Source organism: Lucilia cuprina, chromosome 4, assembly GCF_022045245.1.
Source record: "Lucilia cuprina isolate Lc7/37 chromosome 4, ASM2204524v1, whole genome shotgun sequence".
Lineage (NCBI taxonomy): Eukaryota > Metazoa > Arthropoda > Insecta > Diptera > Calliphoridae > Lucilia > Lucilia cuprina.
The window spans coordinates 73,258,816-73,274,790 of NC_060952.1; the positions used below are offsets into that span (position 1 = coordinate 73,258,816).

The 15,975-nt window shown below is 29.0% G+C and overlaps 1 protein-coding gene across 4 annotated transcripts in view; it reads right to left on the reverse strand.

The window, feature by feature from the left end:
* Positions 1-7,170: 7,170 nt before the first annotated feature.
* Positions 7,171-15,975, reverse strand: part of LOC111675441 (A disintegrin and metalloproteinase with thrombospondin motifs 9) — a 143,758-nt gene continuing 134,953 nt past the window's right edge. For 3 of the 4 annotated variants that reach the window (XM_046950455.1, XM_046950454.1, XM_046950457.1), the window contains 8 exons: positions 12,653-12,879; positions 12,307-12,587; positions 12,028-12,229; positions 11,757-11,948; positions 11,499-11,681; positions 10,919-11,281; positions 7,822-8,436; positions 7,171-7,763 (listed from right to left, as the gene is read on the reverse strand). In XM_046950455.1, the coding sequence (XP_046806411.1) occupies positions 7,674-7,763; positions 7,822-8,436; positions 10,919-11,281; positions 11,499-11,681; positions 11,757-11,948; positions 12,028-12,229; positions 12,307-12,587; positions 12,653-12,879 (2,153 nt within the window). In that variant the 3' untranslated portion in view covers positions 7,171-7,673. The remainder of the gene's footprint in view (positions 7,764-7,821; positions 8,437-10,918; positions 11,282-11,498; positions 11,682-11,756; positions 11,949-12,027; positions 12,230-12,306; positions 12,588-12,652; positions 12,880-15,975) is intronic. The other variant, XM_046950458.1, reaches the window with a different exon arrangement.

Sequence of the window (15,975 nt, forward strand, 5' to 3'; positions counted from 1 at the left end):
CATTCAACAAACACCAACATCGACTACAACAAAAACCACAACAGCACACATCCACTTTAATTTTTAGTTTTATTATAAAAATCTATTAACAAACAAAAAATACCAAAAAAAAAGCACCAACATCAGTAACAAACAAACAAAACAACAAACTCTTGATTGCATCAAACAAATTATTTCTCATCTGAAGAGAATTCCGTGTTTCTGTTTAATTTCCTATTTTGGATTTTAATTCAAAATCACATTTTCTCTTCTATTGTGAATGATTTTTTGATGTTTAAGTTTTTAACATGTTTTTTAAATTCTTCTTTTTAATTTATTATTCATACAAAAATAATGAAATTTAATTAAGAATGAATGGATCATCATTGAAATTAATAATAATGAAAATAAAATTTTAAATAAATAACAACTAAACAACCAAAAAAAATTTAAAAAAGACAATTGTGATTGAAAATGTTACTTGTTTTTTATGAAAACAAAACAACACTAACAACAATTTTTTTTAATTGGCTTATGAATTTTTAAATTCTTTTTTTTTAATTCTTTATTAGTTTTAAGCAAATTTTCTTTTTTAACTAATTATTTGTTTCTATTGTTTTTGTAACATTTTTAATAATTAAATAAGTTTTTAAATCAAAAATTATTTAGTCCAAACATTTTTAAGTGCTAAAATTGATCAGATGAAATATTAGAAATTACTATCTATTAAACAGATAGTTGAGAATAGTTAGTTAATAGTAGATCTTCCTTTGCAAACGATTCTAATAAGTTTTCTATTTCAATCATTCCCGATTATCGGAATAGTAAATCAAATAATCCTTAAATTTGAAATATTGCTATTGTTATTCTCTTGGAACCTACTAGACATCTCGGAAAGTCAGTGTTTGTTGCAAATTGAGATCAGTCTTTCATTTGTGACCGTCAAAGGCATGCGCTTTAGGTCTATGATTACCAACGTGTTTTTGCCAACGACTAGCGGGGTATATCTTCAACATTGTGGATTTCTTGAGCTATCCACTATGCCTCAGTCGTTCATATAGACACCGTACCGACAGAACCATGCACATTGCTCAAGTACTCAGCTATCTCATCGCTGATCATTGCTGCCCCGGTGCTCAATTTCCGGATACAAAAACCTTATTTCCGTATACAACCTTGACCTCTGTGGAATTATCAACACCATCTAGAGACATAGTCGGTAGATATAATTTCATCAAGTTCTTACGTACTGATAACACATAGCTGTAAATCTGAACAGAGTAACCCCTAAGCATACTCGGAAAAGGAAAGATAATTCAATGGTATCACTTGTATAAAGTACCTTAAATCCATCACGATTCAACCTAACAAATGTTGAAATAATCCGACATATTTATTGAGAAAAACATACTAAACGCTCACCCTTGGGGAATGAGCCTTGCATACCCCTACATTCATGCCGTAACGTCTGTTGTACGTTTGTTATATATATTCGGGAGTTGGGCGTTGAACGGTAGTTTTCGTAATAGGCTCTTAATCATATTTAGGAGACGGCCTTTAAACGTAAGTAGTAGATTTAAAATTAGCAATAAAAGGGAACTTTTTGGTACCTTTTGAATTTTCTATAATAATGAACTTAGGAACATGAAATTGAGTATGTAGAGCCCGGATTAGACAAGAACACATCAAAGAGGATTCTTTGGTACCTTTTCGTTCTACGAAAAGTACTTTTTGAGTTTTCTATAATATTGAACCTAGAAGCATGAATTCATGTATGTAGAGTCGGAATTAGGTGAGAACAGGAAACTTTTTGGTACTTTTTCATACCCACCATCAACAAAGATGGGGGTTATATTGATTTTGTCATTCCGTTTGTAAAAGTATATATATTCCGGGTCCTTATAAAATTCTAAGACGATCTAGGCATGTCCGTCCGTCTGTCTGTTGAAATCACGATAGGGACCACACGAGAAAAGCTAGACAGTTGAAATTTTGCATAGATATTCCCTATTGCTAAGGTTTGTTTGGTATTGAAAACGGGCTATATCGGTCCACTTTTTCTCGTAGCCCCCATACAAGTAGACCTCCTGAAAACAGATTTAACGGGCATAACTGCTTTAGAAGTACTTCTATAGCGATGAAATTCGGCAGAAATAAGTCTTATATGAAGCAAAATCTTTCTATAAAATTTTTTGAGGATCAGTTTATAATTAACCCTACCCCCATAAGGTCTCCTTAAAAAAATGACTAACACTCATTACCGGACCAAAAATGCGAGCATAGCGATGAAATTCGGTATAAGTAAGTTTCTTACGAATCGTATAGGACAATGTTCGTCCTATAAATGAATCTACTCCCCATATAAGTTCCCCTTTATAAAAAGACTTTAACACTCACTACTGGCCTAAAAATTCGAGTTTACCGATGTAATTCGGTATATGTAAGTTTCTTACGCACCAAAACTTCTTTACCAATTTTTGTTAGGATCGACTATCGTAAATGACCCTACCCCCATATAAGGTCCCCTTTTAAAAAATGACTTTAACTTTAATTACTGGCACAAAAATGCGTGTATAGCGATACAATTCGATATAAGTAAGTTTCTTACGAACCCAAACCTTTAAACCAATTTTTTTAAGAATCTCGTCATAAATGACCCTACCCCCCATATAAAGTCCCCTTCAAAAATGACTTTAACACTCATTACTGGCCCAAAAATGCGTGTATAGCAATAAAAGTCGGTATTAGGGTTCCTTCAGAATATTCCCAGCAAAATCTTTACATACCTGGTAAGTGGGCAAGTAATATTGCAGAAAAGTGTAAGTAGTTACTTTTTGGGTGAATAAATACTTATTTTTGTTCGACGATGACCAAAAAATAACTAGTTACAAATCTGCTTACCCGGCTTTTATGGATTTAAAATTAGGTTTACAGTTATTTTTCATGTTGCTATTCTCTTACTCAATGCCCCATTAAAAATAGTTTTATCACACAACTGTAAATATCAACATTTCTTGAAAAAACTTCCAAAATCGACTACGGTTAGAAACACTAACTAATTCCTTATTAGACATACGCTATAGACAATTGACTACAAATTCCATTCAAAAAAAATAATTTCTTTTATTGATAACGAGAACTTATTACCAAGTAATGTATGAATTAGCTACATATCCTACAATACTCATTAACTAAATCTGAAAATATTTTACTGGGTTACTTTAACGCTCATTACTTAAAAAGTACGAGTATAGCAATAAAATGTGATATAAATATGTTAGTTTCTCGCGATCCAAAATCTCTCTACCAATTTGTATGTGGATCGGTCATAATTGACCCTACCTTTAGAAAATTACTTAAACGATCATTACTGGCTTAAAAATATGAGTTATGAAATTCGCTCCAAATTTCATGCGGAATGTGTCAGTAATTCACCATACCCCCCATATAAGTCCCATTATAAAATAATAATGCAAATGGAAGTACAATATCAATATTGAAATTGCTATAATACCGGTATTGATGCCGTTATGTTAACGGTATTGTAGCGGTATGATAACGATGTAATGGAAAAAAGTATTTGAATACCGATATTTATACCGATAATTATCAACGGTATTTAAGCGATATTGGTATTAATAAATATGAAACAAAGGATCGATGTTAACCATGTTCAATATTATTCGTTTACGATACAGTAGGAGATCATGTGCCAAATTTCATTGAATTATCTGCAAAATTGCCACCTGTAGTTGGATTACAATGTTTATAAGCCTTAGTCGGGAGTTCAGTTGTACCAGCGGGGTTCAGTTGTATAGGGGCTAGGTGAACAGATCTTAAACATTTTCAATAGGCTTCGTCCCTGGGACAATAGAAGATCGTGTACGAAATTATCTTTAAAACTGCGAACTGTAGTTTGATTACAAGGACATAGCTAAATTGACTCAGAAAATGATTCTGATTCCGATTGGTATAGGACCAATATTATTATGCGTTACAAACATCAGAGCAAACCCAACATACCTTCCCAACCAAAATTGTGTTGGGTTTAATTATGGTTAGGGTAGCGAAGCACCCAGAGTATTCTAGTTAAAGATTTCCATAAAAAATAAAACTATTTTTTATTTTTATTCAAATTAAAAATTTGAAATATTTATTAAATTTGTTTTAAAATTTTATTCTATAATAAAAATATGCATATATATGTGTGTGTAGGTGTTTATGAAGGAAGTTTATGTGTGTGTATGTAAGAAATGATATATAAACTTGTGGTAATAGAAGAAAAGAGTAAAATTAAGTTGTTTTTTTTTTAATGGCTTTCTTTCAAACTATTTATTTTAACATACGAATACATTTACAAATTTATGATAATTTACAATATACATACATACATAATGGGTATAATTACAATTATACTAAAAAAACAATATTTATTATTTAAAAAGATAAATATTACACAGACATACAGTAATAGTAGTAGTAGTAGATATTTTGCAAATTTTAAACGTATATTTTTTTTAAAAAGTTTTAAGAAGTAGAGGAAACAGACGAAGTTGGAAAAAAACGCTTACATGGTAGGGACAGAAGTATAGGAGTTATAGGATAAAAGTTGGGAAATTATAACATTAAGTAGAGCACTAAAAGGTTAGAGCTTTGAGTATTATCAAGAATGAAGTTTTAAGTGCTAAATAAAAATATGAGATTTTCTTGTAAGAATAGAGGATTGTGTATTGAGATTAAATGTTAATATAACAAATTCTTTTTTTTTTTTTGAGGAGGGGGAAAGGCAGTTTTTTTAATAATGTGTAATAATTATGGTAATTTAAGCGTTTTTTTATGAGTGTGTTGAATTTTTTATTGATTTTTTCGGTTTTAAATAATGAAGCCATGAAGCGTTTAAGTTATATATATGTATATATTTTTCGTTTATTTTTATTTTATTTTTTTAAATTGTGGGAAATTGTTTGCTATAAAAATTATAGTAAATTGTACTTTTCTTTGATATGGCAGTTGTTTAGAATTTTTATTTCATTCCTATAAATTATTTACTATTTGATTTTTTTTGTTTGTTTCAAAAATATAATTTTCTATAAACCAAAACATATTTTATGGTTATATTCATGGCTATTAATATTTTTACATAATTTTTTTTTATAATTATTATAAAAAAAGAAATACTTTTAATTGTCACTTTCTTCTTAAATATACTAAATTATTTGTTTTTTTTTTTGGATTTTTTTTATAAAAATTTCTTTGAACACAGATTAATTCGTTAGTAGAGAAATTTCAAAATTATTTTTAATAAAATAATTAATATTAATACTTTTTTTTAAATTATCAAGAAATTACTTTTTTTATACACTAGACTGTCGGCAGTTTTAAAAGAATGAATTTAAATCAGTTTATGATTTTTTTTAATTTTTCCAAAAAAGTACTTTTTTCGAAAGTTGTTTATTATTCATGTAATCTTTAGAATTTTAGCAAAAATATTTATATAATATTTTTATAATTTTAGCAAAAATATTTATATAATTAAAAAGGTACTTTTTATAAAAATGTTTAATTTTCAGGCATTTTTTTTAATTTAAGCAAAAATATTAAATATTTTTTTAAATCTGTATAAAGATGTTATAAATAATTAAAAAAAATTGTCTGACAAAAGTACTTATTTCCAAAGAGTACTATTTAAAAGGTAAATTTTCAGAAAAAGTACTTTTCTTTTAAGGAAAATACTTTAAGCAAAAAAACTTCTTTTCCAAAAAATATTTTACAAAAAGGTACTTTTTTGAAAACAGAAAACTTTTTAATTCTCAATAATTTTTGGGACTTTTAGCAAAAGTATTAAATACATTTTATAAAATTCTTTGTAAAATTATTATAAAAACTTTTAAAATAGTCTTAAAACTAAAACTTAAGAGTTTTAGAAAAAAGTACTTATTTCCAAACAGTACTGTTTTAACAAGAATTTGTACTTTAGTACTTTACAAAAGTACTTTACAAAAAGGTACTTTTCTAAATAATCTTTTGGAATTTTTGCAAAAATATGAAATGAATTTTATAAAAATTTCTATAAATACTTTTTAAAAGGTACTTTTTCAGAAAAAGTTTTTTCTTTTACATTTTTTTGTTTTTGAACAAGAATTTTAACTTTTCCAAGAAGTAATTTACAAAAAGTTACTTTTTTGAAAAAAAAAAAAAAATGTAAAAAGGCTATAACAACTTTTTAAAAAGTCTATGTATATTTTTTTGACAAAAAGATTATTTTGAGAAAAGTACTTTCAAAAAGTACTTTTTTTAGAAAAAGTAGTTTTTTTTCGAAAATGGTTTATTTAAAATAAGATAATATAAAACAATTATATTAGTACTTTTATACAGAATTTTAGCAAAAAATATTTAAATAAATTTTGCAAAAATTAAAAAAAATAAAAAAAGTACTTTTGAAAAGTTAAAAAAGTATTGAAAAAAATGTTAATGCAATCATACAAATTTACTAATATTTTATACAAATTTAAAAAAAAGTTCCTTTTTAAAAATAATTTAAACTAATTATTTTAACATAACTTTTCTCTCTCACAAACTGATTTAAATTCTCTTCCTTATACACAGACAGTCTAATGTTTATATAAATTTGTTATTTTTGTTTATTGTTATTATAAAATATTAAACAAAATAAATGTATTTTTGTTTTTACTTCATACATATTTAATAATTATAAATGGATTTAGCTAAATATTTAAATAAAAAAAATATTTATGTTTAAGTTAAAAGTAAAATTAATATTAAGTTTAAAAGTAAAAGTAAAATAATATAAATATATAAAAGTTGATAAAATTCAACTTTAAAAGTGTTTTTTTTTTTAAATACAAAATAAATTAAAGATAGAGATGAAAAAAGAGTTTGCTTAAACACTCTTACTAAATCTCTCTCTTTGTTTTTTTGCTTAAGAATTAGATTTATGCTTATGGTAAATGAGTAAAAATTGCTCTTCGTTTTATTGCTGCTTAGTTGTTGCTTTCATAGTTGCCATTTTTGCTAAATAATTGCTTGCTTGTTGTTAACATTATTCAGCAGGATTTATTTTAGAAATCTTGTTATATTTTTTTTCTATAAGTCTCTTAGTTCTTTTTTTCCAACAAAAAAACCCAAAAAGTTAAGAGCCTTATATATTTTTTAGTTTAATATTTTTTTTCATGGCCTTTTAACCTCATTTCAAGTTCGTTTTGTTTTCATATTTTTGGATTTAATCACATTTAAATATATTTTTTTTAATTTTTTTTCTTTCGTGGTTGTTTGTGGTAATAAGAGTGTTTAATAAAAGTGTGTTGTTGTGTTGATATATTTTTTTTGTTTTTGATCAAAAATCCCTAAAAGTCTTTGGCATTACAAGGATTTCTCTCTTTTTCTCAGTTTAAAATTGTGTGTGTGTTTGTATGTGTTAATAAGTGTTTTTTGTGTTATAAAGTTATTAAACTATAAAAGAATCCTTACAAAAGACCAAAAGGAACTTTTTGTTATCAAGGAATAAATGCATAAAATACAATTTCGACGACGTTTTTTTTTCGTGGTTGTTCATTGCGCAAAAGCGCCAAAAAACTGGTCGAAAACAGCAGTTTTAGCACCAAAACAAATACAAAATTTGTAAAAGAAAACCGCCTTTTTGAGAGGCTGAGTTTTTGTCCAGGGCAGACGTAAAATCACACGTTTAAGTAAAGTGCAGAATTGGAACCTATTCGACAGCCACCACACCAGCCGCCACATAAAGCACGATGAGATATTAAGGAATTCTAAAAAAAAACATAAAAAATTAATAAAAAAATCTTTAAAGTCTTAAAAACAACTTACCGAGGGTGACTCTTTCATAACCACATGATGACCTATGGGTTCCCATACAGTACCATGTCTCAGTCTAAAACCGGTATGTTCTAGATTTATCGAAAAACCACCCTGAGGACATTGTTTACGTCGATTGTAACAGTCTCCCGCCGAACCATATGGCTGCGGTCTACCTATGCTCTCGGCAAAGGTAAAATCACTCTCAAATACCCTTAAGGTGGCAATATCAATGCGTATTTTCTTAAACGTTGTACGTCCCGAATCCAAAGTATCATCGCGATATTCTCGATGCAATGAATCGGGTGGACACAAGTCGGGATTGGTTATCTTATAATCGTAATATATCGAATAGTTTTCCGTTGAATTTAAGGTGACAAATTCTTGCGGTGAATTATGCATATTATGACAGTATATTCTCTTGGGTACACTTCTTACATAGATCGTGTATTCACCATCGGCATAAACATTATGGAAGCGACGCAAATCATAACAAGATGAGGGATAACAAGTGCGTGGTGGTGGACATTTTTCCCTTATGATCTTATCTTTGGTAGGGCAGGGTATACGTTCACGTCTAGAATCGTAGCATAGCATACGTCGTCGTCGATAACCTTCACAGTTGCACTGGGGAAGTGGAAATTTTGATTAATTTGTGTTTTATTTAAAAGGGTTAAAGTTCGTTTTTTTCACTACATTCGAAAGCGCTAAAAGCTATACAGTACAGCATAGTTTGGCAGCTAATTTTTAAAATGTGTTACTAATCTATTCACTAAAACATTAACTACTTAATATAGTACAGTACAGGAAAAAAAAACATTCACATGTGTGGGATTGTAGAGGGTTTATGTACTGAAACAAGCACTGAAAAAAGTGTAAAACATTTGTAGATTTTTAATTTTAAACGAATTTTAAAAATTGTAAAATTTAAAGATGTTCTAAGGAAGAGTCTATTATTAGGGTTTTTATTCTTAATTTAGAAATTATAATTTTCAATTCCTCTCTTTTAGTTTCCTGCAAGATCTGTGTTGATTCAATCAATCTATAATTCAATCTTTCTGATCTTTCCCTGATCGACAAGAACTTTGTTAAGAGTTTTCTTAAGCTGTCATAATTCTACACGCATGTATGCTTACACATGTATAAAAAAACGATTTAAAGCAGTAAGAGAGCTTTTTTACTCTCTGCCGATGTAAGTTTGAAATGATCAGGGGACGAATTTTGGAATAAAAAATTTATTTCGATATCGAAACTAACCTAAATATACTAGATTTCTCTGATCTTAACCTTTTTAAATGAAAAATTACGATCAGTTTACACGATCGATTGGCCCTTGAGTAAAAATAAAGTTACCTTATAAGGAGAAAAGCTAGAAAAACCTAAACTGTTGATCAGTCAAGATGTTAATTAAACTCTGAAACTCAAAAATCCGGACTCCGTTACGATCAAGCAAAGATAGGCTTGATAAATTTTAACTATAAGTATAACTTCTTTAGCATATTCTATAGAGTTTTATAGTGATTTGAAAAGTTTTCTTAAAACTAGGGTTTTTTGAATTCCGAAACAACTTTAGGAACGCCTCAAATGTGAAAGTACATATATCCTACACCGCTTATAACTTATTTTCAGATGTTGGCCTTTGATATCGGTACTATACCTTATTACAAACTGATTTTAAAAAGGTACTTAGGTATAATTTTTCTTGATTTTGAGTTCAATCCTTTTTGATTACTATGCCAAATTACAGACCGATTGTGAGTGAGCCTTATATAAGATTCTAAAATAAACTTATTTGAGATGGATAATCAATTTCGGAGCGATTGTGAGTAGGCCATATATAAAGGCCAATAATGGACATTGCGCAACAAAATTTGTAAAAAGTCTATAATTTTTTGGGTAATTTTTTAAACGCGAAGAATCCATTATTAATAAAGGTTTTTAGTATAACAGATTTAGAATCAGTGGACATTTAACTGAAGTTTTGATATATTTTTCTCTCTTCGAAATATTTTAACCTTAAGTTTAAAATAAGTATAAATTAAAGAATAAACGTGATATAGTCTTTGTTTTGCAGCACAATTTTTAACGGACGATATACTTATGTATATAGATTTATATGAGAAGTATGCCTAAATATGGATCGATCCGAGAAAAGTTTTAATGCTTCAATTGACGTTATAAAGGTTTTATATTAACACGATTCTACGAAAAAATCCATTTATATACATATAAGGGGTCCTTTTAATGTGGGCTAAGTAAAATAATGGACCGATAACAATCCATTAGAGACATTTACTTAATCCTAATTACACAGGCCTACAAAGTGTACTTTTCTAAACGATTGATTTGTGATATCGTTTTATTAAATTTTTTTTCGAAAACTACTTTAGATGTCTAAAAAATTAATCCTCAAAAGAATTAGATTTAGAACAGTTATACGGAAAGATTCTAATGATTTGACAAAGGTGAAAATATGGGCCGATCCAAGAAAAGAATTTATGTTTTTTTTCACTTTATAAAAGTATTATATTAACAAAATTCTATGTCGATGATCCATGTATATATATTTAAGGGGGCTTCTTAATGTGGGCTAGGTAAAATAATGGACCGATTTCAATCCACTAGAAACATTTGCTTAATCCTAATAACACAGACCGATAAAGGAATGATTTAAGATATCGGGTTGTGTTAATTTTTTTGACAACTTAGTCCAAAATATTTTTTTCCTAATTTTCTATACTGTTTAGCAAGGGAGGAAAATGACTTCATTAAAGAGATCTTTCCGATAACTGACCTACATATAAGTATCTTATGAATAAGCTAATCAGTCTTTTTATTAATAAAATTAATTAATAAATATACAATAATACTTATAAGTTAAAAAAAAATATTATAAAAAATAAGAATTTCTAACACAAATCTCTTAACCCCCACGATATGCAGAAATACTGTCACATTAAACAAGAATAAAAATTCCTAATCGCTTTAAAAATTTTCATAAAATAAATAGGAGATTAATTAAAAAATCAAAAGAAATTAAATAAAGCATATAAAAAAGAGAATGTATATAAAAAAATAGGAATTAAAATTTCAATTAATCTTCTCTTACACTGGACATAATTTTATATTCGCGTTTAACGCAATTATTGCAAATCTTTTTGACGGGCGGCTTATTCGCTGCATCACAGTAGGTATGATTGATGGGATTACCCAAGACGGACTCACAGTAAACGGAACGTGATTGATACTCTTCACTGCAATCGGCCGGACATTGAGTCCAATTCGAAACGGACCATTTGCAACCGACTTTACAGGGTTTGTGCATGCGTTTGGGTTTCGGCATCTTTAAGTGGCGACAATAAGATGGATCAATAAATTCCCGACGTTTGGGAGCGCCCTTAATTTCTGGCTTAAAGACACGGGCACAATGCATTTCCTTGCGTCGAGTGCCATTGCCGCATTGAACGGAACACTGGACGGATGTTGTAGGAGAAGTAGTACAAAGTATATGAGTAGGGATTTTTGTGTGTTTTTGGTGAGAATAGTAGTAGATGTACAAGTAGTAATGGAAAAAAGTAATGATAGAGTAATTAGTTAAATGATTAAGTTTTTTTTTATTTATGTACTAAAGAAATTGAATTAATTTTTACTATTATGATGAAGTTAGGGTTAACTAGGTTTGAACTTACATTCGACCAATTGGATACATATTTAATGGTACAACATTTTCTGCGGCTTATGGGCTTCTTGTCTAAAGGACAACCATAACCTTGGGGACTACGACAAATAACCGTACGATTCTTTTCACATTTGTCATCACATTTGCCCCAATCATGGGCCCACCAGTTGTTGGGTATATTACGTGCAGGTTTCTAAAAGTTGTTTTTTTTTAACAAATAGTAAATGTTTATATAAAAAAATATATGTTTATAAGTATTACCACTTACCATTAAAGGAAATTCGGTAGTGCTGGTGGTGGTAGAGGTAAAGGAAGAACAGGGCTCTAGATTACAGACTCGTGTGGTATCTCGATAATTGGCTTTGTTTTTCAAATTACAATATTCATCTCTAACAAAAGTTTGATTCAAATAACAGGCCACACTACGAGTCTGCATTCCATAACCACAAGAACGGGAGCACTGTGAACCCATAAAATAAACATTAATATACATATATATTTCCTATTAGATATAACTTTTTTTTTTTTGATCAACTTACCGTCATCCAATCCGTATACTTCCAACAACCTTCTCTACATTCCTCATGGGTTTTGATTTCAAATTTCGAACTACAATATTTCAAATCAACAATATTTGAACGCTGCATATCGGGGAATGTTTGTATGCAGTGATGAGTTTTTTCACGAGTACCCAACATGCCACACGAAGCCGAACATTCCGAAATACTGGTGACATTTAAACTATATAAAATATGTACAACCAGAATGAAATCATAATTCTTCTAAGTATTATTATTTTGAAATCGTTAACAACTTACGTTAAAATACAATCGGTATTACAATCTCTATATTCAGTGGGTGGTTTAGAATGTATATCACAGAATTGTGGGGCTACTTTAAGAGCTTGTGTAGTGCTGACACACACCGGCATACGATGCATGCTGCCATGACACAAAGCATCACAAGTGCTCCACTGTTGCATTTCCCAGCGATAGATTTCAATTTCAGGCTCCACATAATTCGTTTTATCGATGGTATAGGAGTAAGTCATCAGTAAGGTGTCATTATCCTTTTGTGAACTTGTGATCATGGAAATGATCTGTTTGAAACGAAATTGGATATTAAGTTTTGAAAATTTCAGGGAATAACTTAAAAATACTTTACCTCTACTATCATATCACGTTTCAGTTTTCTCGTATAGGTGGTATTGACCCTTTCTACAAAACTTTTAGAACCATTATAGTCATAAGCTACACCTGCATAAAAGCTTACATTGGGAAAGGCGGTTATAATATTGGCTCCATTTAGTAACGAATTGCCTTGATCATCACGTAATACGATATAGTTTTCATCATGATAACCGGGCTGTTCGATCACGATATTAGAGGCACCTAAGAAAGAAAAGTAACAAAAATTTCTTAATACAAATGTTATCAGTGTAAAATTACTATATGTAAACTTTTATGATGTACTGTATAAATTAAAAGATCATTGCTTATAGACATGATGAAAACAATACTACCTTTTTAACCTCAAACTAATCATATTATTAATAGATTTGCTAATTTAAGTGACAGTACTAAACAACAGGTTAACTTTATGCATAATTAATTAAAATAATAATGTTAAAAAAAATATAATATAAAACAACTACTGATCGAGGAGGTACTATTAAATAATCAAATAAATTAAACAGTAAACTACATGACTAAATCACATCAAATGTCTATGAAGGCGCCAAATATTAAATTTAAATAAATAAATAAAAAACTAATAAAATGCTAAAAAAATACACAACTAAACTTAAAAAAAAATCAAAAGTTCAAGTGTATACAACTGTCAAATGTAGCGCCATATAAAACAATAACAATAATGACTAAAACAACAGCAGCAGCGTTGAAATGAACTGATAATGACAATAATGATAACAAGTAAATAATTAAATCGAGCCTAGTACAGAAATTACGATTATTTAAGGTGGGGGGTACATTACTCTTTGATCAGACAGAGAGATACATTTAGAAATTTGTCTTTAAATGTATTTTTTCTTATTTTGTCTCAAAATGACAGAATACAGTGGGTTAAATTGGAAAAAATACATACTTATGTTAAAATCCCACAAGTTTTTAAGTATCGTCTCAACCTCTTAAGGGAATTTAGTTTCTATTTTTGAATAAATCAAGAAGAATTATTGAAGGTTGTATATCGGAAAATAGTTGTAAACGGAGATGATTTATAAAACGACTACTGGCTTGGCTATAAGTAGATCCATATGCATTACATTGACCAAACCTCTAGAGACATTGCTACATATTCCGATAATCGAAACGTAAGATGTAAAACGTGTAACTTATACTTTAATGATTAAAAATTTAGAGACATTGAAAACAAAAATTTAATTATGTTTCAATGAAACAATAGATCCGACAACCGTGGGAATTAGTTGATACAGGAACGGCTCTAAACTGACACATATAGATATAAAGGATCTACACAGAAACCCAGATCACAACACTATTTTCCAGGCGAATGTCCATGCTATTAGACTGACTTTAACCGTTAACCAAAACGCAATAATGATATTATCAGCCAAAAATTTCGGAAGTTTAAGATAGTATTAGACCATTTATCCTTTTAGTGGTTAGATTTGTATCATATCGGTACTAGGCCACTCGGAAATTATTGATAACGAATGAGCTATTCAGTTGCTCGATTCATTATTGAACTCACTTTCTCTGTCGTTTTCAAATCTGTGTCAAAATAATATCCAATAACTTTGAGAGAGATATAGACTAGACTAGACTACTAGACTATAAAACATTGAAATATAAATGAACATAGTACAAGTCCATATCATCTTGATGTATTGTAACCTAACCAAGCTTAAGTCCAGATATTAGAAAATATTAGGTCTTCAAAACATGTTCAGAAAAAACCGATAAACATTTTTAAAGTTGTATTTTATTGTGAGTATTTACAAGGCCTCCTGAGAACCCCAACCGAGAATAGAATATGCTGGTTGTAAAAAAGCCTATATCTTACTTAGATATCAGACCAGGCATAAATCGAGAAGACTCTGCAAAGTGATCCTTTTTTAGATTATTATGATCACACATATTCTCAGTGGACAAACTGGATTATGAGTACAACTATACAAAACTGAAAGAGCGTATTCTTTGTTTGATATTGTCAGTCTTTCGACGTTAAATCCAAATATATCAGGTGCGATGTAATTCTAGGTAAGTACTACATAAGATTATTCCCGTCCGATAGTTCCCAAGATGTATTTTTTCGAATTTTAAGTATTTATTATTATACGTCCTATTTGACACTTTTTTCCTTTCATAGTCCCACTGTTTTGATAATTTATGCGATAAGGAAGTTGCCACCCCAATCAAAACATGTGTAGAACATTTGATTTGAAATTATTTATAATAAATTAAATGAAATCAATGATTTGCAATTAGTGATAAAGATTTTTTATTTTCGAATTGCAAAAGAATTTAAAAATAGTTAAGATGCAATGTTTTTTTATTAAAAATATTTAATTGTTGTTATTGTTGTTTTTATATGACGATCACGCATGTAGCGAAACACACCTTAAAAGTAATTTTGAAGTGTTAAATATCAACGGTTCTGGTGTATTAATAGTATGAACAATAAAACTGAATGTTTTTTTTAGAAATTATTTTTATCGCAGGGAGAATGTTTTTTTTTAAATTTATTTTACAATGTACACAACATTTTTTTTTGCAATAGGAATATTAATAATTTTGGATGCAGTGAGAGAAATACAGTGACTTCGTAGCACTGATTATAACAGAGACTATATACGACTATATATATAACTATAGACTAGACTATAGACTAGACTATAGACTAGACTATAGACTAGACTATAGACTAGTCTATAGACTAGACTATAGACTAGACTATAGACTAGACTATAGACTAGACTATAGACTAGACTATAGACTAGACTATAGACTAGACTATAGACTAGACTATAGACTAGACTATAGACTAGACTATAGACTAGACTTTAGACTATACTATAGACTAGACTATAGACTAGACTATAGACTAGACTATATACTACACTATAGACTTGACTATAGACTAGACTATAGACTTGACTATAGACTAGACTATAGACTAGACCAGCGTTGCGCGTTCATATTGTTCTAATTACGAAGATTTTCGGCAATTCACACGTACACAACCCGATCATAAATAAAACTCATAGCAAGAGCGTAAAAATTGCAAAAATTTGTAAAAACAACAACAATATTTTCAAACAAGAGAATAACTTGCAAAAAACTCGTACACTCTAAAAACTTTTCAGGAATGAATAATATTAAAAATACATAAAAACTATATTTTTAATACTTTTTTTTTAACATTTTACATTAAAAGCTTTATAATCTTTGTTTAGAAATAAACATTTTTCTCTTCTTTGAATATGCTTTATCTGTAAAGTTAACAAT